The sequence below is a fragment of the Scyliorhinus canicula genome, chromosome 12 (genome assembly GCF_902713615.1).
Source record: "Scyliorhinus canicula chromosome 12, sScyCan1.1, whole genome shotgun sequence".
In the NCBI taxonomy this organism is placed as follows: Eukaryota; Metazoa; Chordata; class Chondrichthyes; order Carcharhiniformes; family Scyliorhinidae; genus Scyliorhinus; species Scyliorhinus canicula.
This window is the reverse complement of record NC_052157.1, coordinates 103,948,234-103,972,705: the sequence shown is the minus strand read 5'-3', so window position 1 is coordinate 103,972,705 and position 24,472 is coordinate 103,948,234. Positions and strand designations below refer to the sequence as shown.

General features: G+C 43.7%; 1 protein-coding gene across 1 annotated transcript in view; it reads left to right on the top strand.

Moving 5' to 3' along the window:
- The window catches only part of ube2g1a (ubiquitin-conjugating enzyme E2G 1a (UBC7 homolog, yeast)), a 96,500-nt gene that overhangs the window by 58,255 nt on the left and 13,773 nt on the right, over positions 1 to 24,472 (top strand). The window contains exons 2-3 of the mRNA XM_038813634.1: positions 8,751 to 8,853; positions 23,549 to 23,646. Coding sequence (XP_038669562.1) covers positions 8,751 to 8,853; positions 23,549 to 23,646 — 201 coding nt within the window. The remainder of the gene's footprint in view (positions 1 to 8,750; positions 8,854 to 23,548; positions 23,647 to 24,472) is intronic.

Sequence of the window (24,472 nt, the reverse complement as noted above, 5' to 3'; positions counted from 1 at the left end):
TTCAATTGACATGGTCGCACTGGGCTCACGCGTAGTTTCACTTGGATTGTCAAGTGCCTCTGCGCATACGAGCTAAGATCTGTCAGTCTCGCTGTAATGTTGCACATCTTGTATGAGAAATGGAAGGAGTCTCCTCATAAAACAATTCCTTCATCCCAGGAACTAATCTAGTGAAGCTGCTGCAATCCCTCTGGGACAAGCATATCCTTCCTTGGGTAGGAGACCAGAATTGTACATAGTACTTTAAGTATGGTCTTGTCAAGATCCCATAAATCGTAGTAAGATTTACTCCATATTTTACTGCCAATCCTGCTGTAATAACAAATATAATTTGATTTCTGCTAACTGTTTTGCTGGTTAACTTTTTCTGTTGTGTACAAAGGACCCACTAGGTCTCTAAATACCAACCTTTCAGACTCTCAGCATTTTTTAAAAAAGCATTGCTTTTCCTGAAGTGGATAAATTCATATTCCACAGTTTATTCCATTTACCACATTCTAGTCTACTCACTTAACCAGTTCTTTGCTGCATCCTCCTTGGGTGGGAAAATGAGCTATCTTTATTTTGCCGGCAAATTTGGATACATATTTCTTGCTCCTCTTGTTTTAAGTCATTATATAAAGTGTAAATAATTGCAGCTCAAGACTGATCCTTGTAGTATCTCACTAGTTACAGCCAACCCATTGTTTTCCCTATAATCTTTGTTAGCCATGGACTGAGGATTGGTTGATATAAATTTGTTACTGTGAAGCCAAATTTTGTGTGAAAGTGAAGTTCCAGATGACCATGGGCTGCTTTCCCCTTTGAGAGGGGGGGGGGGCTGACTGGTTGTGGTTTAACCTGACGATCACCACTCCTCGGGCAAGGTTGGGAAGGTGGAGCCTTCATGAATAACCCCAGCTGATACGGTAATTGAAACCATGCTGCTGGCCTTACTTTGCATCGCAAACCAGCTTTCTAGCCAAGTGAACTAAACTGGAACCTTGTGTGGCACCTTGTTTAAAAAAAAAAGAAAATTTAGAGACCCAATTGATTTATTTCCAATTTAAGGGGCAATTTAGCGTGGCCAATCCACTGATTCTGCACATCTTTGGGTTGTGGGGGCGAAACCCATGCAAACACAGCGAGAATGTGCAACTCTACACGGACAGTGATCCAGATCGAACCTGGGACCTTGGCGCATGAGGCAGCAATGCTGACCGCTGCACCACTGTGATGCCTTGTGGGGCACTTTATTGACTGCTTTTTGAAAATCCACATATACTACATTCACTGGTTCTCCTTTATCTCTCCTACCAGTTGTGTCTTCAGAGTTTGTCAAACACAATCTCCTACAATTGTACAGGTGAGACTACATCTGTAGTATTGAGTCCAGTTTTGGTCTCCTTATTTGAGGAAGGATGTGGTGGCAATGGAGGTAGTTCATAGGAGGTTCACCAGATTGATTCCTGGGATGAAAGGGTTGATGTGTGAGGAGAAATTGAACAGTTTGGGCTTATACTCACTGGAGTTTCGAAGAATGAGCAGCAATCTGATTGAGGTTTACAAAATACTAAGAGGGATTGATGAAGTAAATGTAGATCAAATGTTCCCCCTTGTGGGGCACAAAGTATGGCATCAACGAGTCGGGGGGGGGGGGGGGCTCTCTGGTTGGAGTCGTACCTGGCACAAAGGTTGTGGAGGTTGGAGGTCAATCATCTCCGCTCCAGGATATCACTGCAGGAATTCCTCAGGGTAGTGTCCTCAGCCCAACCATCTTCAGCTGCTTTGTCAATGACCTCCCTTCCATTATTTGGTCAGAAATGGGGAATGTTCAGCGCCATTCGCAACTCCAAGATAATGAAGCAGTGCATGTCCACATTGTAGCCACCGAAGTTGGCCATTTCCCTGAATACAAAATGGAGGAACGCAAAGCATATAGGATAAAATGGACAATGTTTGCAGCGCCAGCAGGCTGCACCTAGCAGGTGTGGATTCTGTCTGCTAAGAAAGCAGACAGCACCGAAACGAACATTCCGCATACTAATGAGGCAATCACCGGGATAATTAGCATGTTAATGGAACGATTCCAGAGACAATGGACACAAATGGGAAGCAACTGCAACATTGTAAAGGATACCAGACACTCAGGCACCAGCAAGGTTCGAAAACAAAGAGCCTGAAAGCCCGCCCAGTAGCTAAGGAACAGCCTCAGTATTGGGGGGGATTCAAACATATCGATTGGGAAGAGACCCAATCGATTCCAAGCAGGTAAGGGAGTCTGCCAAAAGGGACGCGGATCCCTGGGACCTATAAAAGACAGGTCCCACACATGGTTCATTCTTCTTGTCCAGCCCTCCTCTCTCTTTGACCAGCACTCCTCCGTGGACCAACACCTCGACCAGCTTTTGCCAAGAAGACCCTGAAGGAGAGAGAGGAGAGGGTTCGGACAGCAGCCGCCAGCAAGTAAGTGTCTCAACGATCGCTACCAGCGATAGACACTCCTGACCCCTTTTAACTTATACCAACCTGAAGTCTCCAGAGCAGAGCAAGAGGCCTTGTTCTCTGACCCGGCAGTTCCTTCGAGATAAGTATTAGTTTATTTAGCGGTAGGAATAGCTTAATCCTTTTAGCGTGTGACTGGGTAGTTATTATAATTGTATTATAATAAACTCAGTTGTTTGAACTTACTAATTGGTGTATGGTTTTATTTCTTTGAACTTCACCTTGAACTTGTGGCGGTATCTTAACGATACCTGGCGACTCCAGAGCTAAGTAAAGAAACAGAGCCAAATTGAGTGTTAAGCACACTCACCCAGAATGACCAACAACATGCAGCAAGTCCTGGACTGACAAGTGGCAAGTTACATTCGTGACACAAGTGCCAGGCAAAGGAAGGCAATGTACCAAAGCCACGCCCCTCCAAAGTTTATTAACAGAAATTTGCATTACGTAAACATTTGTGACATCAGAAATGTAGAGGACATATGACTTGTGTATTATGTTATTGTATAATTACATGTGCAATACCTTGGACTATATTTGGAATCGGCTGGCAATGGTTAAAATGTTATTTTTAAACAATGAACAAATTTTTAACCTGATTGTAGAATTAACTTGCTGCTTTCAGTTCATGCAGCAAATAATTTGGCTGCAGTGTTGGACTGAGATAATAGTGCATAAAAGCATGTCATTGCTAGCCAACTGTGACATTCAAATTAGTTTAGCCTGCCAGCAGAACTTGTAAAACTTGTGTACCCCTCTTAAATATTTTTCCCAAAGGTCCCTCGTGCAAAGTTCTTTAGCAGTAAGGCAATCGGATGCTTGTACACTCTTTTGTGTGCATGCTCTCTCTCTCTCGAAAGGAATTTAATCATAAATCTGAAAGCTATAGGAATGAGTGAATTTCCCCCCAAAAATAACATTAACCAGATGCAAGGCTAGCTTTTTCAGGCACATAGCCTAGTTTTGTTTTCTTGGCTGAATTTCCTGACAGAAGTATGTTTTGGGTGGAGCTCTGCAGTAAGTCAGGTGATCAGTCACAGAAATTAACTGATTGTTTTTAAAGGATGATAATTTTCCACCAACCTGATGAATGTTCCGTTTCTAACATTATCTGTGGGCTATACGGACCATCTCATTGTTGCTCATAGCAAAATTCCAACTCTGCTAAATTTCACAGTGAAGATGATGAATGCATCCTGCAGATCTAGTTGATTTCTTGCCAGATTAAGTTGCTAGCGATAATGCATTGTTGCAAAAACCACTAGTTTATCAACTTGAAAATTATTTGCAATAACTTTTAAGTTGACCGTATCTGACTAATTTAACAATATTTACGAACCATATTGAATGCATTGTTCGAGGTTATGGTCTCCTACCATTGCAGTACCAACAAATAGCACCACCCTTTGACATTCAAGGGCAATTACCATCACTGAATCCCCTACACTCACCTTCCTGGGGGTTACCAATGATCAGAAATTGTAAGTGGACTAGCCATATTAATACTGTGGCTACCAGGCAGGTCAAAGGCTAGGAATCCTACGGCGAGGAACTCACCTCCTGACACCCCCCCCCCCCCCCCCCAAGCCTCTCCACCATCTACAAGGCACAAGTCAGGGGTGCAATGGAATACTCTCCACTTGCCCGGATGAGCGCAGTTCCAACAACATTCATGAAGCTCAACACCATCCACGGCAAGGGACCCCGCTTGATTGCTCCCCCTTCTACAAACATTCAAACCCTCCACCACTGACGAACAGGGACAGTGCCATCGACAAGATGCACTGCAATAACTCACCAAGGTTCCATAGCACCTTCCAAACCCACGACCACTACCATCTAGAAGGACAAGAGCAGCAGATACCTGAAAACCCTATCACCTGGAGGTTACCCTCCAAGTCGCCCACCACCCTGACTTGAAAATATATCACCGTTCCTTCACTGTTGGTGGGGCAACATCGTGGAACTCCCTCTCTAACAGTGGGTGTACCTACACCTCGAGGACTGCAGCGATTCAAGAAGGCAACTAGTCTGAAGGGCAACTAGGGATGGGCAGTAAATACTGCCTAACCAGCCACGCCCACATCTCATATATTAATTTTTAAAGAAAATTATTCTTCCTTATTCTGATCTTGTGATCTTTGCTAAAGAAGAACTGATTGTGACGAGAATTATCCTAGAGAGGTTTCTTCCTGTTAGTTGTATTATTAACAGGAGGATGTAATTGAATGCTAAACCAGCAGACTTGGCTGTTTTAAATATGCCTAATGCAGAAGACTGGTAAAAGGTACATGTAGCACCTAATTATTGTCAGGGTCATGATAACCTTGATTGTGCACAAACCATATGAGAACTCTAGGGAAGGCAAATGGAATTTCGGGTTGTATTTCCATGTCCAGGACTATCTGGTCTTGTATCAATAGTGCTAGTCTAAATAAGACTTAAATGCTTACATTCGAGCAGTGTTGTCCTGTTGGATTCTGATACTTACCAAACTTCACCCCTTGATTTTAAAAAAAATTGAAATATTAAGAAAACAAATAGGCAATATTTTAAAAATAGGGTTGAGGTTTTAAACCACCAGCAATCAAAACCAATACATTCACTGTCAGAACCAGATGAATAGCTTCAAAAGGGTTTTGTTCAGCAAAGCAAACCTGCTGTACCCAATTCAAAGGGTGGTGACAATCTGTTCTGTTTCTGACAGCCCGCTTCAGTTAATTTTAAAACAAATCTGAAGGCGTAAACTCCTTTTTAACTGAATCCATTTAACAGTATGATATTAGGAGACTCTGAGGAAAAATCTATTTTAAAAAATAATTTAGAGTAACCAATTCTTTTTTCCAATTAAGGGACAATTTAGTGTGACCAATCTACCTACCTGCACAACATTTTGGGTTGTGGGGGTAGGACCCACGCAGACACTGGGGGGAATGTGCAAACTTTGTATGGACAGTGACCCGGGAACGGGATTGAACCCGGGTCCTCTGTGAAGTGAGGCAACTGTTCTAACCACTACACCACCGTGCAGCCCAGGAGGGAAAAGAATTAACCAATCTTCACATAATGGCTTAATTCTTTCGCCTGCCATTTCCAACACAGCATCTAGATATTTAATAGACTTCTGGCTCATGACCACCTCCTGTAATCTCTCTGACACCAAAAGCACCCTATTCTTTTCAGTCACTTGACAGACCTATTATGACGACTGAATGTATTTGGGTGTTGCTGCATTGCCTCAACTTGCTATAATGGCACGCATCCACACTAATTGGCATCTATGCAATGATGTTCGTCACACTCACACCTCAACTGTTTTGTGAAAACTTTTAACTACCATCTAAACAAAACCAGGTTCTTTAATTAGCATCCTGTGTCACTAGATTCCACAAGAAAATTCTGCAAGCAATCGGACTGCTGTCCTTGCAGATGCTGGCTTTCATAGCACTTCACCAAACAGTCCAAAGGATCTAAATGCATGATTTAGAAGCACTTAACACAGGAATGGAGAAGATAACACGAGGGGAATATTTTCCTTGTTTCATTGAGCATGTGACTCTTCAGCTTCTGAGCCACAATAAATCCAACTAAATTATATTCTGATACATGTAGCAACAGTCTGACTGATGTATGATTCTTATCAAACGGCAATGTGATTGATTTTCCTTGCTTAATTAGGATTGATGACATATAGTGGTCTCGAGCAGTGTTTTCAGACTTTCTTTCCTGGGATCCATTTTTACCAACTGCTGGATCTTCGGGATCCACACCGGCGATAGTTTACGACCCATGCCGCCGATCTTAGCAACCCACCATTATTGCTTATCTTTAATGCAGCAGGTGAGCCTGCTTGGTCCTCGCAAGCTCACTTGCTTCGTCATTCAATGTTACATTTCTGCTAAGGACTTCAGCTGACGATTTAAGTTCTCGTTGATCCTTTGAGAAAAATCAAAAGGTTTGCCCTCTAACTGACCGTACCTAGTCTTCAAATGCCTTTGAAGATTTGAGGTTTTTTAAACTTCCATTTGTCAGTACTTCCTGCATGTAACACACATGGGATTTGCATCTTGATTTGCAGTGGTACAATTAAAGTCATAACCTCAAGAAATCATCTCTATACTACTTTGTTCCTGATTTCAGTTTCTTCTTCATTGTTTGTTCACCAGAGGCCCTGGAGTTCTGCATCAGCTCACACCAGCATGGCTTTGTCCTGTCGTGGACTCTCCTGAGAAGCTTTTGCCAGCAGATTCAATTGTCAGATCCTGGCTTGTTTGTGTCTCTGGCCCTCTCTTCCTTATTACAATATAACCCATCTTCAGTTCTTCGCATAGTCCTGTTGCTTGCTTGCCTGCTGGCAGCTACATAATGGAGGAATCTCTCCTTCATGATTTTTCACCCAAAGCACAGATGTACAGGGTGCATGGCGTCAGTCCACTCCCATAAACGCCGCAAACTATTAGAGACTGCCTGCGGCTGGTATTCTTAAAAGCTGGTCACGACTGTTGGGGTGGTCTTCCCGTAACCGGAACGCCACACCCACGGGTCACGACCCTGAGCTTGAAAAACACTCATACCTGTACCCAGCATTGCAAGTTTGACCCGTCTGAGTATTATGCTACTCTAAAAAATGTAACAGTATCAATTGCCTATGATCAAATTGCAACATGTGGTGAGCATATTGGTCAACAGTGCATTAGAGCAGTGTGCCTAATTTTGCTTCATGCAAATGAAGGCTGTCTCTGTTCTAGAGAAGTGACGAGGATGATGACCAAAGGCCCCACTCCTCTGCAACAGTAAGGCTGATTTGATGATTTAATTTGGAGAAGTGTGAGCATGAAATGGACATGGTTGAAGTTTTAATACTAGAGTATGGTTGGGAGGGATCGTGTGTAATTTCTAAGTAGTGTTGGTTTTGTCTAATGCTGACTTTTTGATGGATTTGTGCATGCACTCTCTCATGTCTAACAGCCAGCTGGGACTGTATCCAGTCCATTTTTTTTTTAGCCTCAAAGTCTGCATTTCCCCAGCAAAATCTTTAACTTTGGGGCCAAGTTAATTTCCCTCTGGAACAAACTGTTGAAATGTAATGGGTGTGGATTTTCTGCAGAGAATTAGACACTTTTTTTTTTGAGAAGAGGGCAATTTTCATTAAAGAATAAATTGTTATATAGCTGAGATTATGAGGAACATTGAGCTCTTAGTCTCTCTTTAGATCGATTGTTGTCTCGGTCAGCAACATGCCTGAAAAAGTTGCCCGTCCTAAGGAGTTTACAAAAGCAAAATACTGTGGCTGCTGGAAATCTGAAATAAAAGCAAAAGCAGAAAATGCTACAAAGATTCGGCAGCATCTAGGGAGAGAAACTGAGATAACTCTCGAGTCCGTTAGATACAGACTCTAAATGTTAACTCTGTTTCTCTTTCCACAGATGCTGCCAGACCTGCTGAGTCATTCCAGCATTTTCTGTTTTTTATTACTAAGACATCTATGCCTGAGGGATGAGTGGATGGTGTAAATGATTGTAGAAAGCTGAGGGGGGTGGGGAGCTAATGGCTTGTTCCAATGCTTTTTTGTAAGTTGCATTTGGGGGTGCAGTCTTCATTTCTGTCAAGGGGTTAAGGATATAGGAGAAACAAATTCAGGCCATTAAACATTAAATTCATTAGACTGGTTCTTTCCAATGCCACAATTGTCATAACTGCAATTTAAAAATAACACCACAGACGAACACTTCAAAAGGACAATATTATACATGTTTTCATAAATAGACTTTGACTTGATTTATAGTGTCTGTAGGACTAACCTGAAGGGTAACTGATCATAGAATCATAGAATTTACAGTGCAGAAGGAGGCCATTCGGCCCATCTAGTCTGCACCGGCTCTTGGAAAGAGCACCCTACCCAAGGTCAACACCGCCCCTATCCCCATAACCCCACCCAACACCAAGGGCAATTTTTGGACACTAATGGCAATTTATCATGGCCAATCCACCTAACCTGCACATCTTTGACTGTGGGAGGAAACCGGAGCACCCGGAGGAAACCCACACACTCACGGGGAGGATGTGCAGATTCCGCACAGACAGTGACCCAAGCCGGAATTGAACCTGGGACCCTGGAGCTGTGAAGCGATTGTGCTATCCACAATGCTACCGTGTGGGTTGTTTTTGAACAGTGCTCTGTCACAATTTATGTTAAGTATTAGGACTTGCTCGAAATGTAACCTTTGTCCATACTTACCTTTTTACCATTTTACTTCTCATTCTAGAGCTGAACAAGAATCCTGTTGATGGTTTTTCAGCGGGGTTGATCGATGACAATGACCTATACAGATGGGAAGTACTCATCATTGGCCCTCCTGACACACTATAGTAAGTATTGCACGTAATTTTAGGGTGGGTGATTATGCTCTGCTTCATATCATAGGAGTCCCGCAGTATGGTAACTAAAACGGTTGAAAAATCTAGGCATAGTGATAACCTGTTTTTTCATTCTTGTGGGGGGGGGGGGGGGGGGGGGGGGGTGGGGGGGGGGGGGGCGTGCTGCTATGTTCGATGAATCTTGCAGGAGAATTATAGTAGCATTATATTCAAATGGAATCGTACAGCTCTGGTGCTGTGACACCAAAGGAAATTCTGCTTTGTGGCTTTTTCTACTAATCTTGCTCATTTTGGGGAAGGGAGGTAGTTTTCACCCTTTTTGGTTCTCCCCTCATCAGACTGAATTTTTAAAAACCCAGTCCCTGATTATCGTGTAGCCAATGAAATTGAGTGAAATCGAATATTTTAGTTTCAGTAAACTAGCCTTAAGTTGCGTATTCTAATTGGATCCTTCAATTTACTTTTTGTTTTGCAACTTGAATGCAATGTGATGTAAATATCACTACTATGCTGCAAAGATGCGCAGCATTATCATTGGTCCACCCTACCTTCATGGTCAGAAATATAAAACAAAGGAGCGGTGTGGAGGGGCAGGTGATCTGTAGTCTCTCAGTCCCAAAACTCTGCAGACGCAGCTCTTGGAAACTGGAGAGTATAAGGACTTTTATAACTGGGGCCTGTAGAATTCAGCAGCACCTTGAGGTCACACACCTTGAGGTCAGTTTCCATGACAAGTCCAACCAAATCCTGATTTAAGAATGTAAGATTTCTGGGGCAAGCCTATTTAACTTTTGTAGTGCATTACTATGTATATTTGCTATCTTGCGGTGCCTTTATATTGAAGACTGATTGGTGGCTGTTTTTTTTAAAAAGGCTCGAAGGCCTAGCCACTTAATGTAAGAACTGTTGCCCAGAAGTTAATGTAAATACAATGAGGGCAAGTATATGCAGTTTATACTTTTTGTTTTAAATATTTTTATTCTCCTTTTTCACATTTTCTCCCAAATATACACCCACCAACAATAATCAGGAGTCTGCACGTCCTCCCTGTGTGTGCGTGGGTTTCCTCCGGGTGCTCCGGTTTCCTCCCACAGTCCAAAGATGTGCAGGTTAGGTGGATTGGGCACGCTAAATTGCCCGTAGTGTCCAAAATAAGTAAGGTTAAGGGGGGGTTGTTGGGTTACGGGTATAGGGTGGATACGTGGGTTTGAGTAGGGTGATCATTGCTCGGCACAACATCGAGGGCCGAAGGGCCTGTTCTGTGCTGTACTGTTCTATGTTCTAATCAGTAGCAAACATGTCAATGCCCATATCAACAACAATGATCCAATCCTCCCACCAAAACCAAACATTAGCCCGCATGTTCACACAAACAAATGACCTAAAGGAATCAGGAATCACCCATAGTCACCATTAACACACACCTGCACCACTTTAGAAATTACTCTAAAAACCTCCTTCCAGTAATCCTCTAGCTTTGGACAGGACCAAAACATATGAACGTGATTAACACCCCCCCCCCCCCCTCCTCCCCCCCCCCCCCCCCCCCCCCCCCCCCCCCCCGCAACGTTTACATACGTCTTCTCCTTCAAAGAATCCGCTCATCCTCGCCCTTGTGAGGTGTGCTCTGTATACCACCTTCAGCTGTATCAGCCCCAACCTTGCGCACGAGGTGGAGGCATTCACTCTCCGGGGCACCTCACACCAGACCCCCTCCTCCATACTCTCTCCCAACTCTTCCTCCCACTTTGCTTTGATCCCTTCCAGTGGTGCCTTCTCCTCTTCCAAAATAGCCCCGTAACCCCTTCTCCAGTGCCCCTGTCGTCAGCACCTCCTCCAGCAATGTGAAGGCTGGCTCCACCGGGAAGCCCTGTATCTCCTTTCTGGCAAAATCTCAAACCTGCGTGTATATAAACATTTCCCCCTGCTCCAGCCCATACTTTGCTTCCAGCTCCTTCAGTCCTGCAAACCGACCCCTAAGAAACAAATCTTTTAGTGTCTCAATCCCCTTCTCCTCCCATTTCTGAAAATTTCCATCCCACCTCGCTGGCTCAAATCCCCCGAATCGGCATTTCCCTTGACCCTGCCCCCAACCCGATGTGTTGGCGAAACTGCCTCCAAATTCTCAATGAAGCTATTATTACCGGACTCCCTGAGTATTTCCCCGGGGCTATCAGGAGTGACGCTGTTGCTAGTGCTTTCAATCCCGACCCCCCTGCACAAACTCTCCTCCATTCTGACCCACTGGGAATCAACCCCTCTGACCCAGCTCCGCACCTTCTCCACATACGCCACCCAGTAGTAATACACCAGATTCGGAAGACTCAAACCCCCTGCCTGCCTTCCCCTCTGTGCAGCACCTTTCTAACTCTGGCCACCTTCCCTACCCATATGAACAACGTAATCCTTCCCTTAATCTCTCTGAAAAAAGCCTTTGGCAGGAAAATCGGCAGGCATTGAAAAATAAACAGAAGTCGCGGCAACGCATTCATTTTACAGAAATTGCGGCAACATGTTCATTTTATATGCAGTTTATACTTAAATGGGATTAAGCCTCCATTAGATTTGGAGTACTTCAGAAACTAGGTTTAATACTGCACTGGATTTGCACTCTACTGAATGACGAGCCTGATTGGTGAGGTTGCCATCTCCCTACAGTTTCTCTCTAGTTGGATTGAATCCAGGAATTACTTCAAACATTGAGCTTGCGATCCAGTTGCACCCTTAATGAGCAAACAAAATAGTAATCACAGGCTGATCATTCAAGAGTTCACTTGTGCTGTGACGGAATGGATCAGAAAATACCAGCATTTCTCTTGCCTGGTTGGGAAACTTGTGACAAGGGTGCAGTTTAAGAGCAGTCTATAATTTCAAAAGGAAGTTGGAGGGCACTTGAAGGAAATAAACTTGCCAGGTCACTGTGAGAAAGCAGGGGAATGGGACCTTCTGATTTGACCAGCAGAGAGCAAGCATGGTTTGATTAATGGCTGAATGGCCACCTCCTGTGATTTATATGACTGAGAACAAGAGATCAGGGATGGGGTTGTGTATTATTGTCGAGAGGGAGATTGTGGTTGTGGGGATCAGCTCAGTGCAGAGAGGAAGGGGCGGCACGGTGGCACAGTGGTTAGCATTGCTGCCTACGGCGCTGAGGACCCGGGTTCGAATCCCGGCCCTGGGTCACTGTCTGTGAGGAGTTTGCACATTGTCCCCGTGTCTGCGTGGGTTTCACCCCCGCAACCCAAAGATGTGCAGGTTAGGTGGATTGGCCACGTTAAATTGCCCCTTAATTGGAAAAAATGAATTGGATATTCTAAATTTATTTTTTTTAAAGTGCAGAGAGGAAAGCTTGTTGAACCTAGAGGAAACATTGCTATTCCTGCTGACCGGCAAGCATGTTGTAAAGGCGTATCAATCCTAACCTCCATTTACCTGTCTCGTTTCCCAAGGCCTAGGAAATCTCCGCAAAAATACATTTTGAGAGATAGAGGAAAAGGCCTGTAAAAATTAGGCTTGCACTTCCCAAGTGTGGATTGATTGCCTGACATTCTGTCTGTTTAAACCTGAAGTGGTCAGATACATTTTTTATTTTGGTTTTAACTTCTCGCGTGACCTCACCCAGTCCAGGGATTAAAATTACACTGCTATTTATTGCACGTCAGAGTTTTTGCACTCTGCTGATTCTCGCAGGCACAGAAAATGTATGCTTGAAGCACAAGTAATATTATCAAGGATGGCCTTTTGTCCAGCATAACGTGTCAATTCTAAACTACAACTGTTTGGAGAAACCAAGATGGCAGCCAAAATTATTTTTGGAAAATGCTTGATTTAATTTTTCCCCTTTTGTTTGCAGGCGATTGGCATCATGTATCTTCATGCTTTTCTGCTATTGATTCTCACTTTATTTGGATACGGTTTCTCTTTGTTTCCATACTGACAACTTCCAAAAACATGTCATTTTAAGGTGGCACATCTTGCTTACCAAGGCTTTAAAAGTTGGAAAAAATTTGAACACCTAGATAAAGGAGCATGTAAAGAACACTGCTGAAACCCCTGACTGAATTGCAGAATGTATGAAAGTTCATCCCTCAAATGCTGTGCAATTCGACTGAGATCTTTGATATTTTGCGTGACTTGTGTTCTAAACCTTCACTATTAGCAACGCCATTGGTCTATTAATACATATTGAAAATGACACCGAGCATTTCTTCTTGCCTCCATTGTTTTATAAATATGGAATTCCATTGTTGCAGTCAAGGAGCTTGCTCAACAAATTGGACAAAATAAAGCCGTTGGGACTGACTAAGCAGTTTACAAACCAGCTATCATGAATTTGCAGGAGCCCAGTTGGCCATGGTGTGTCCCTACCATTACTCGTCACTTGGCACACTCCACCAAAAGCAGATTACTTTTATCATTCACTGCTGTGTTTTTATGAACAGGCATGGTTGCACTTAAAAATAATTAATTAGCAGTGAAGCACTTTATGTCAGAGTGATGGGCCATATGTATAGAATGCTGTCTTACTGTTGAACTTTTCCAATCCCAAGGAGTGGAAATACAAGCTGAAGTTATATTAATTGTGTGTGTGTGTGTGTGTGTTCCAAAATGCATTACCTCAATTTGCAAAATGCATTACCTCACAAATCGAGCACAACGTTTGACTGAACCAAGAGCACTGGGTTTTCTTTAGTTGCAGGGAAGTGTGGCTTATCCAGAAGTGGTTATTTTATGTAGTATTGAAGGAGTTTAGAGAGGTGTTAATGAAATTAAAATCATTTGTCACAAGTAGGCTTCAAATGAAGTTACTGTGAAAAGCCCCTAGTCGCCACATTCCGGCGCCTGTTCGGGGAGGCTGGTACGGGAATTGAACCGTGCTGCTGGCCTGCCTGGGTCTGCTTTCAAAGTCAGCGATTTAGCCCTGTGCTAAATCAGCCCCTGATGATCTGCAGTGGAGTGCCATAAGCACAAGTGTGAAATGTCTTGGGACTTAGCCAGGGAGTGAGACTAGCAGTTATTGTGGAATATTCTTACTGTGATTAGATGGGTAAGAAAGGAACCAGATAAGGACAGTCCCACTCGTTGAGATGTATTGATGAAGAAAGGTGTTAGTGATTCCTTTGAGAGCTGCAGAGCAGAGAAGAAAGGTGAAGGCTAGTGCATCTCGATCAATCACAGTCATTTATTTGATTAGGGCCTTTGACAAGGGTGGAAATCTGTTTGGAGAGGTGCAGGCAATTTAGTGTGGCGAATCCACCTACGCTGCACATCTTTGGGTTGTGAGGGTGAGACCCACGCAGACACGGGGAGAATGTGCAAACTGCTGGGTTTGAGGGAAATATCTATAATATCTTGTGATGGTGCAGCAGAGGAATTTTTGAGTTAAGCATGGTGTTAAGCTTATGATGCATGGCGATGACCCTTGCATTGTGTGATTAATGCTGTGTTGGTGCTGTGCAATTTGCTGCATTTCAGCATTGAGCAATTACCATTCTCTGAATTTTATTGTTTTGGGTGGATTTGCTCGGGTATCATTGATTTTGGTTTAAAAATTGAGCTTGAGGGCAACACGGTGGTACAGTGGTTAGCGCTGCTGCCTTATGGCACTGAGAATCCTGATTCGACCTCAGATCCAGGTTCGACCCCAGCCCCAGGTCACTGTCCGTGTAGAGTTTGTACATTCTCCCCATGTCTGCATGGGTCTCACCCCCACAACCCAAAGATGTGTAGCGTAGGTGGATTTGCTACACTAAATTGCCCCTTAATTGGAAAAAAAATTGGATACTCTAAACTTTATATTCATTTCTAGTTCAATTCTTTAAAAATATGAGTGATTGCCTGCCTTTTTGTAGGTAGCATTTCTTCTTGGGCAGTCCCTTGGGATTGAGTATGACTTGCTTCCACTCCTGACCAATGGGTTCTGAGATGGCTGATAAATCCAAGACTGTCACCTGAGGCAGGTGGTTCTTGGAGGGTCGAGGAGGTGTGCTCATGCAGAGTCTGGGAGGTGTGCGCATGCATCAACCTTTCCTCTGTGTTCCCAAAGAAGTCTATCAATGGGTTTGGTGCCTTCCTAAATTAGCAGTCCCCATTTTGGTCAGCCTCAAGCCAGGAACTCCCATTGGTTTGTGGGAATGTTTGACCTATTCAGGGATGCTTTTGAGGACATTCCTAAAGCCTGGGAATTCCCACTTGGGAATCTCTTAACACAAAGAGTTCTAAGATCTGAACAGTTGCTTCGCCAGTGATACTTCTCCGAGGTGCCTGCTGTAGGTTATCTCCTTCAAAGTATATAGGAACATGGGGATTGTTGCTTGGTAAACCGTGGCTTTGAGATCCAAAACCCTTTTGATTTTCCTTGAGGTACCATTTAGCAATTATGTCACATCCTGCCACAATGACAATCGCTTAAAAGGCTGTTCTCTTCTAATTAAGCTGTAATTGGATTTTATTTAAGTGTTACAACCTACTCATTTCCCAATTTAGAGAACCAGCGGGTCTTGCTGCTTTGTAATCTGATATCTGCAGAAAAAGCTTAGAACTGGCATGGGGTTTGGCAAGTTACTTGCTTCTGACTGTGTTTTGGGAATGGGAATGTCAAGCAAGGAGCAGGAGATCTGATTGTTTCATTCACAATCTTAACTCTGATATAATCGCTGATACTTTCTACAGTGACACCAGTCCTGCTTGGAAAAGTGTTCTAATTTGGAATGCAACAACTAACTTTCTGAAGCAAAATGGGATTTGCTGTTTTGGCGCTGTAAGAATTTGTGTTATGCCAGTTTAGCCAGTTGCATTGTGAGGGCATGAGTCAGATTTAGTCAACAGCCTAATGATGCAATGACCTTTTTAATAGCAATCATAGTATCATTGCAGTGAAAGCACTGTTTGAAATGAAAAAAACATTTGAAAAGGTACTAAGATTCTAGATGTGGGTAAGGATTACTTTAATGGGATGAGACAGACTGTACACAGTAAACTGAACAAATCTATTTAATGGATAAAAATATGAAGGGGCTTGTGGGTGGCTTTTGAAGAATTGAATAGTTAGAAGCTAGGGATGTAGTTACTCTGAAGAATGAAGATAGATGGGTGTTGGTGAGAGGGGCTGGGAGGAAGCAGTCAGTACAGGAATCCCCTGTGGTCGTTCCCCTTAGTAACAAGTATACCACTTTGGATACTGGTGGGGACGACGACTTACCAGGGGTAAGCCATAGTGTACAGGTCTCTGGCACAGAGTCTGTCCCTGTTGCTCAGAAGGGAAGGGGGGAGAGTAGAGCATTAGTCATTGGAGACTCCATAGTTAGGGGGATAGATCGGAGATTCTGTGGGAACGAGAGAGACTTGCGATTGGTATATTGCCTCCCAGGTGCCAGGGTCCGTGATGTCTCAGATCGTGTTTTCGGGATCCTTAAGGGGGAGGGGGAGCAGCCCCAAGTCGTGGTCCACATAAGGCACCAACGACATAGGTAGGAAAAGGGATAGGGATGTAAGGCAGGAATTCACGGAGCTAGCGTGGAAACTTAGAGCTAGAACAGAGTTATTATCTCTGGGTTGTTACCCGTGCCACGTGCTAGCGAGATGAGGAATAGGGAGAGAGAGCAGTTGAACACGTGGGTACAGGGATGGTGCAGAAGGGAGGGTTTCAGATACCTGGATAATTGGGGCTCATTCTGGGGTAGGTGGGACCGCTACAAACGGGATGGTCTACATCTGGACCAGAGGGGTACCAATATCCTGGGGGGGGAAATTTGCTGATGCTCTTCGGGATGGTTTAAACTAATTCAGCAGGGGATTGGCAACCTGAATTGTAGCTCCAGTACACAAGAAGTTGAGATTAGTGAGGTCATGAGTAAGGTTTCACGGTTGCAGGAATGTACCGGCAGGCAGGAAGGTGGTTTAAAGTGTGTCTACTTCAACGCCAGGAGCATCCGGGATTCTGGTCGGAATATAGGAAGGATGTGGAAGCATTGGAAAGGATGCAGAGGAGATTTACCAGGATGTTGCCTGGTATGGAGGGAAGATCTTATGAGGGAAGGCTGAGGGACTTGAGGCTGTTTTCGTTAGAGAGAAGAGAGGCTGTTTTCGTTAGCGAGAAGAAGGTTAAGAGGTGACTTAATTGAGGCATACAAGATGATCAGTGGATTAGATAGGGTGGACAGTGAGATCCTTTTTCCTCGGATGGTGATGTCTAGCACGAGGGGACATAGCTTTAAATTGAGGGGAGATAGATATAGGACAGATGTCAGAGGTATGTTCTTTACTCAGAGTAGTAAGGGCGTGGAATGCCCTGCCTGCAACAGTAGTGGACTCGCCAACATTAAGGGCATTTAAATGGTCATTGGATAAACATATGGATGATAAGGGAAATAATGTAGATGGGCTTTAGAGTGGTTTCACAGGTTGGTACAACATTGAGGGCCGAAGGGCCTGTACTGCGCTGTAATGTTCTATGAATGTGATGGAGAACCAATGTATACCCCTAAAGGACAAACGTTCTAGTTCTACTTTGCAGAAGACGTAGTCACAATAAGAGCTAAGAGACAATGTGAAATTAATATGAAAATCATCCAAAAAATAGCAGAGATCCTGGTCAATAGGAAAAATATGAAAGGGTGACAGAGTGCATGGTAAGATCTACAACAGGGAGAATGAGGAGAAACATGCAAGAGGTGTGGATCAACACTTCTTTTACAATGATTAGCAGAAAGAGGATCATCAGAAGCAAAGTGGGCTCACTTTTCCTCCATTGTAAATACTGAGGTGAGTATGCCAGCTATCTTGAGGAAACTATTATTGGGACAGCAACAGCGCAAAATTAAAGTAAGATAACAGTAGTGGCAAAATTAATGGCATTGTGACAAATCCCCAGGATAGAGTTCCTATCCCAGGGTTTTAAAAGTTATAGGTGCGAACATTGCAGATGTCTGAATTCCTAAGCTCCCCAATTTAAAAATGGTCTATTGGCCTTTGAGGAAATTTAGACTTCCATGGAGTCCAGAGGAAGTTGACTAGTTCTGGTTGTATTCTGTAGAATTTTGAAGATCATAGAATGGCTTGATTGAAGTATTCCAGCTATTAAGGGAAACTGTTTCCAGTTGAGGAGCATTAAATGTTTGCCCATTTAATCCCAAAAATTAAAACTAGAGGACCGACCGTTGGAATACTCCTCGAGAGAACAGCAATTGATCGAATGTTAATTTCAAAACTTTGAGATTTATAGATTTGTGTGAGACAAAGATATTTGAGAATATGGGGCAAAGGCTGGCTGAGATCAGCCATGATCTTTTTAAAGAATAGATTTGATGGGCCAAATGGCCTACTCCATTTCTATTGGCAATGTGACGTTGGAGGTACATTCATAAAATTAATATATGAACTGTAAAACATTTTATTTCTGAAAGCCCACTTAGAGTTAGTATTTCAAACAGTTTGAATTTCTAGACAACATTTGTAAACGATCAGCAAAATTGTGTGCGCACACTTTGACGGGTGGATACTACCTGTGATTAAAGCTCCAAAACCCTTCTCCTGGTAGCGCAGCGCTGTCATGCCAGTGCTAACCACTGCACCGCCGTGCTGCCCTAAGATCACCTCTTATTCTTAACTCCAGTGGCACAGGCCCAATCTGCTCAATCTTCTCTCTAACAACAACCTTTTCTTTAAGATAAATTTAGAGTACCCAATTATTTTTTTTAACCATTATGGGGCAATTTAGCGTGGCCAATTCATCTACCCTACACATCTTTTTGGGTTGTGGGGGTGAGACCCACGCAAACATCGGGAGAATGTGCAAACTCCACACGGACATGACCCGGGGTTGGGATCGAACCCGGATCCTCGGTGCCGTGAGGCAGCAGTGCTAACCATTACATCACGGTACTGCCCAACAACAACCCTTTCAATCCAAAAATTAATCTAATAATAGCCAACCTCCTCCGAAATGCGTCCAATGCAAGTTTATCTCTCAAATGAGCACACCCAAACCATGCAGTACACCAGGTGCGATCTCGTAATGCCTTGTAACAATGCCAACCTACTTTTATGTATCATTCCCCTTGCATTAGAGGCCAATATTCTATTTGCTAAGACTTGATGTACTTACTAGCTGCAGAACAAGCAGATCAGGATACCCCTGTATCGCAGCATTCTGAGGCTTTTCTATTGTTCCTACCAAAACCGTACATCTTTCCGCATTATAAGCGTTATTGAGTTATTCGAGAAGGTGACCAAACAGGTGGATGAGGGTAAAGCAGTTGATGTGGTGTATATGGATTTCAGTAAAGCATTTGATAAGGGTCCCCACGGTAGGCTATTGCAGACAATCTGCATTATATGATGCGATGAGGCAAGACTTGGGATGCATCGGCTGGAGAGGAAAACTGCAGGGGATGGGCACAATGGAAATGTGGAGCATGTTCAAGGAACAGCTACTGCGTGTCCTTGATAAGTAGGTACCTGTTAGGCAGGGAGGAAGTGGTCAAGCGAGAGAACCATGGTTTACTAAAGCAGTTGAAACACTTGTCAAGCGGAAGAAGGAGGCTTATGTAAAGATGAGACGTGATGGTTCAGTTAGGGGGCTTGAGAGTTACAAGTTAGCTAGGAAGGCTCTAAAGAGAGAGCTAAGAAGAGCCGGGAGAGGACATGAGAAGTCTTTGGCAGGCAGGATCAAGGATAACCCTAAAGCTTTCTATAGATATGTCAGGAATAAAAGAATGACTAGGGTAAGAGTAGGGCCAGTCAAGGACAGTAGTGGGAAGTTGTACGCGGAGTCCGAGGAGATAGGAGAGGTGCTAAATTAGTATTTTTCGTCAGAATACTGAGATACAGGCTACTAGACTAGAAGGGCTTGAGGTTCATAAGGAGGAGGTGTTAGCGATTCTGGATAAGTGTGAAAATAGATACGTCCCCTGGGCCGGATGGGATTTATCCTAGGATTCTCTGGGAAGCTAGGGAGGAGATTGCTGCACCTTTGGCTTTGATCTTTAAGTCATCTTTGTCTACAGGAATAGTGCCAGAAGACTGGAGGATAGCAAATGTTGTCCCCTTGTTCAAGAAGGGGAGTAGAGATAACCGCAGTAACTATAGACCAGTGAGCCTTACTTCTGTTGTGGGAAAAGTCTTGGAAAGGTTTATAAGAGATAGGATGTATAATCATCTGGAAAGGAATAATTTGATTAGAGATAGTCAACATGGTTTTGTGAAGGGTAGGTCGTGCCTCACAACCTTATTGAGTTCTTCGAGAAGGTGACCAAACAGATGGATGAGGGTAAAGCAGTTGGTGTATATGGATTTCAGTAAAGCGTTTGATATGGTTCCCCACGGTAGGCTATTGCAGAAAATACAGAGGCATGGGATTCAGGGTGATTTAGCAGTTTGGATCAGAAATTGGCTGGCTGATAGAAGACAAAGGGTGGTGGTTGATGGGAAATGTTCAGACTGGTGTCCAGTTACTAGTGGTGTACCACAAGGATCTGTTTTGGGGCCGCTGCTGTTTGTCGTTTTTATAAATGACCTGGAGGAGGGCGTGGAAGGATGGGTGAGTAAATTTGCGGATGGCACTAATGTCGGTGGAGTTGTGGACACTGCAGAAGGATGTTACAAGTTACAGAGGGACATAGATAAGCTGCAGAGCTGGGCTGACAGGTGGCAAATGGAGTTTAATGCAGAAAAGTGAGGTGATTAATTTTGGAAGGAATAACAGGAAGACAGAGTACTGGGCTAATGGTAAGATTCTTGGTAGTGTGGACGAGCAGAGAGATCTCGGTGTCCATGTCCATAGATCCCTGAAAGTTGCCACCCAGGTTGAGAGGGTTGTTAAGAAGGCGTACGGTGTGTTAGCTTTTATTGGTAGAGGAATTGAGTTTCGGAGCCATGAGGTCATGTTGCAATTGTATAAAACTCTGGTGCGGCCGCATTTGGAGTATTGGTCACCACATTATAGGAAGGATGTGGAAGCATTGGAAAGGGTACAGAGCAGATTTACAAGGATGTTGCCTGGTATGGAGGGAAGATCTTGCGAGGAAAGGCTGAAGGACTTGAGGCTGTTTTCGTTAGAGAGAAGAAGGTTAAGAGGTGACTTAATTGAGGCATACAAGATGATCAGAGGATTAGATAGGGTGGACATTGAGAGCCTTTTACCTCGGATGGTGATGTCCAGCATGAGGGGACATAGCTTTAAATTGAGGGGCGATAGATATAGGACAGATGTCAGAGGTAGTTTCTTTACTCAGAGAGTAGTAAGGGCGTGGAATGCCCTGCCTGCAACAGTAGTGGACTTGCCAACACTAAGGGCATTCAAATGGTCATTGGATAGGCATATGGACGATAAGGGAATAGTGCAGATGGGCGTTAGAGGGGTTTCACAGGTCGGTGCAACATCGAGGGCCGAAGGGCCTGTACCGCACTGTAATGTTCTATGTTATACTCCCATCTACTAAATGTCTACCCACTTGTTTAACCTATCTAAGTCTTTTTTTGCAGACTTTGTATCCTCCTCATAACTTCTTTCCACCTATCTTTAATTTGGTTGTGGTACACCTGGTCCCTTCATCCAAGTTATTAATATAGATTGTAAACAGTTGAGGCTTCCGCATTGAACCTTGTGCCTCCCTACTAGTTACAACTTGCCTTCCTGAAAATTACCCTTTTATCCTGTTTGTCTTAATTAACCATTTTAATATTACCCCAATGCCATGAACTTGTAACTCGCTATCTCGTTGAATTTTATGATGTTAAAGGCAAGCCACTCAGTCTACTGCATCTGCACCAACTCTTCAAACAATTACCATAATCCCTTCCCCATCCTCTTTTGTTTCTAACTTAAACTGCAATTTAACATATTTCGTTCCCCCTCTTTTTTTGGTCTTAAACTAAAGATTTCATTTATGGCACCCTTTTCACAACTGCAACTCCCAAATAGCTTTGCTGCCATGAAGTACTTTGAGGTGTGGCTACTGCTAAAGGAAAAAGCAACAGCCAATTTATGCACAGCAATGGGATTGCGACCAGACAGTCTGGTTTGAAACTTAAAGCAAAAGTGCTGGAAATATTCATCAGGTCTGGCAGCATTTGTGGAGAGAGAAAGTTGACATTTGGGAGTCCAATATTTGGAACTCGGTGTGTTGGTTGAGCAATAGATGATGGCTCGGATATTGGGAGAGGCTCTCCTTGGTGTTGCGGGATCTTTCCATCCTCTGGAGGCAGAACACCTTATTAGTCAAAAGATAGAAGGGGTGATTCCCCGAGCCCCGCGCCGGAGAATCGGAGCAGCCGCGCCACGATGCCCCGGCGCGCGATTCTCTGAGGTACGCCGAGACCCCGCCCCCGCAAATCACGCCACGCCCCTGCCAGCCCCACGGAGGCCCCAGAATGGGGGTCTGGGAACGGGTGCTGACGCCAGAGTAAAACACTCTGGTTTTTACTCCGGTGTCAGCACTTAGACTCCTGTTGGGATAATCTGGCCCAGAATCTTCAACAATGCAAGCGCACCTTCAGTGAATGCTGTATTCATGTCTGCATAGGTTATGTGGTCATAACTGTAGTCTACGGCAGCACGGTGGCGCAGTGGTACCACTGCAGTCTCACGGCGCCGAGGTCCCAGGTTCGATCCCGGCTCTGGGTCACTGTCCGTGTGGAGTTTGCACATTCTCCCCGTGTTTGCATGGGTTTCACCCCCACAACCCAAAGATGTGCAGGATAGGTGGATTGAATACGCTAAATTGCCCCTTAATTGGAAAAAATGAATTGGGTACTCTTAAAAAAAAAAAAAAAAAAAAAATTTTTAAATAAATAACTGTCGTCTGAGTTGAGCCCACAATATTCTTTTCTTTAATATAAATTTAGTGTACCCAATTAATTTTTTTCCAATTAAGGGGCAATTTAGCGTGTTCAACTCACCTACCTTGTACATCTTTGGGTTGTAGTGCAAAATCCACACGTACACTGGGAGAATGTGCAAATTCCACACACAGTGACCCAGAGCCGGGATCGAACCTGGATCGAGGCGCTGTGAGGCAGCAGGGCTAATCCACTGCACCACCGTGCTGCCCTCCGCTAAGCCACAGTTCACAGCCAAATCCTTTCTCTCTAGTTGCTGGCTGGCTAATCAAAGCTGTTTTTTCTATTTTTGCAACCCTCTTGCACTCAAATTTGAACTCGTGGCAGTCCCGACTAGACAAGAAATGGTTCAGTTTTTCATTATTCTTCTCTCCTAACTAAAACCTCTCGTTCTTGGTCTCTCAAATTCTTCCCTACTCGTGGAAAGAGTTTGACATGCTTTACAAATTAACACACCCAAAACGACACTGTTCTGACCACAGACTAGCCAACAATGTACTCATATTTTACTGTTGATTCAGCTGCTTGTATATTTTGATCTTTTCTTTGTTTCTACCATAAAATGGAAGTTTGGAATCATAGTTTGTAGACTATTTCCAAAACTGCAACTGATCAGTATTGAGGTTGTTCTACAGTGTGGGAGTGAAATTCCTGTTGTGTTGCACAAATTGTGTTGCTCAGCTCTTGGTTTATGTTTGTACTTGTGTGAAAAGTTTTGTTAATGGGTTTGACCTGTTTTCCGTCAGCACTGCTTAATTTCAGACTTGTGCAGAATGATATATTTTCTGTTCAGTAAATGTGACTGTTGTATTGCTATGGAAAATAACTGTTGCATCTTTATTCACAGTGAAGGCGGAGTGTTCAAAGCTCATCTTACCTTCCCCAAAGACTATCCCCTCAGGCCGCCCAAGATGAAATTCATCACCGAAATCTGGCATCCAAATGGTGAGAGTAAAGTAGTCGTTGGCAATGCTTGGCCTTAGATTGGGGCATAGGTGGAAAAGAAACTGGAGGAGAACGAGGGGAAAGCATAGTCCTGCATTTTGATAAAATCTGCCCGTATAAATCTCCTGTAATGTTTGTACTTTGCGTTGAGGTTGGCAGTGTTGAATATGTCAGGTATGTTATGCCCTGCAGCACACTACTGTTCAATGAACAAAAAATGCTCCCAAATCAGGAAAAATAACAAGCTGAGATTGAAGTGAAGCATACAATTCCGTGGTATGCGCACATCATTATACAAAAGGAAATTTCTGGAGATGCAGGAATTCTGAAACTGGGAATGCTCAGCAGGTCAGGCAGCATCTGTGGAGAAAAAGTTAATGTTTCAGGTGAACCTTTCATCTGGACTTGAAGTTTAATGTAAGTGATTTTAAGCAAGTGGCAGGAAAGGTGGCATGATGAGAAGGACAAAAGGGTCTGTCAATAGGGTGGAAGGTAGAAAATGTTAAATGGCAAACCTCCTTTAGTGACTTGCTTTATTTGTTAAATTCCCTGTGATGGCTGCAATTTTGTACATACCACTGGGCTTTGGTTCCCTTGAGTGCATTGTGTTTCACCATTGTTTTATAGAATCATGGAGCACTTCACTGTTTTCTGCAGCTAATCACTGGCTGGAGATTTAGTGCTCGTGGCTGTCAAAACTAGTTTTGTGTTCGATGGCGATATCATGCAGTGCTACAGTCCATGTTCGTTATACCTGCTTTTTTCCCCAGCAACCATAAAGATAGAGAGCCTGGGCAGTATTTTTATTCCAATTGTCAACATTTTA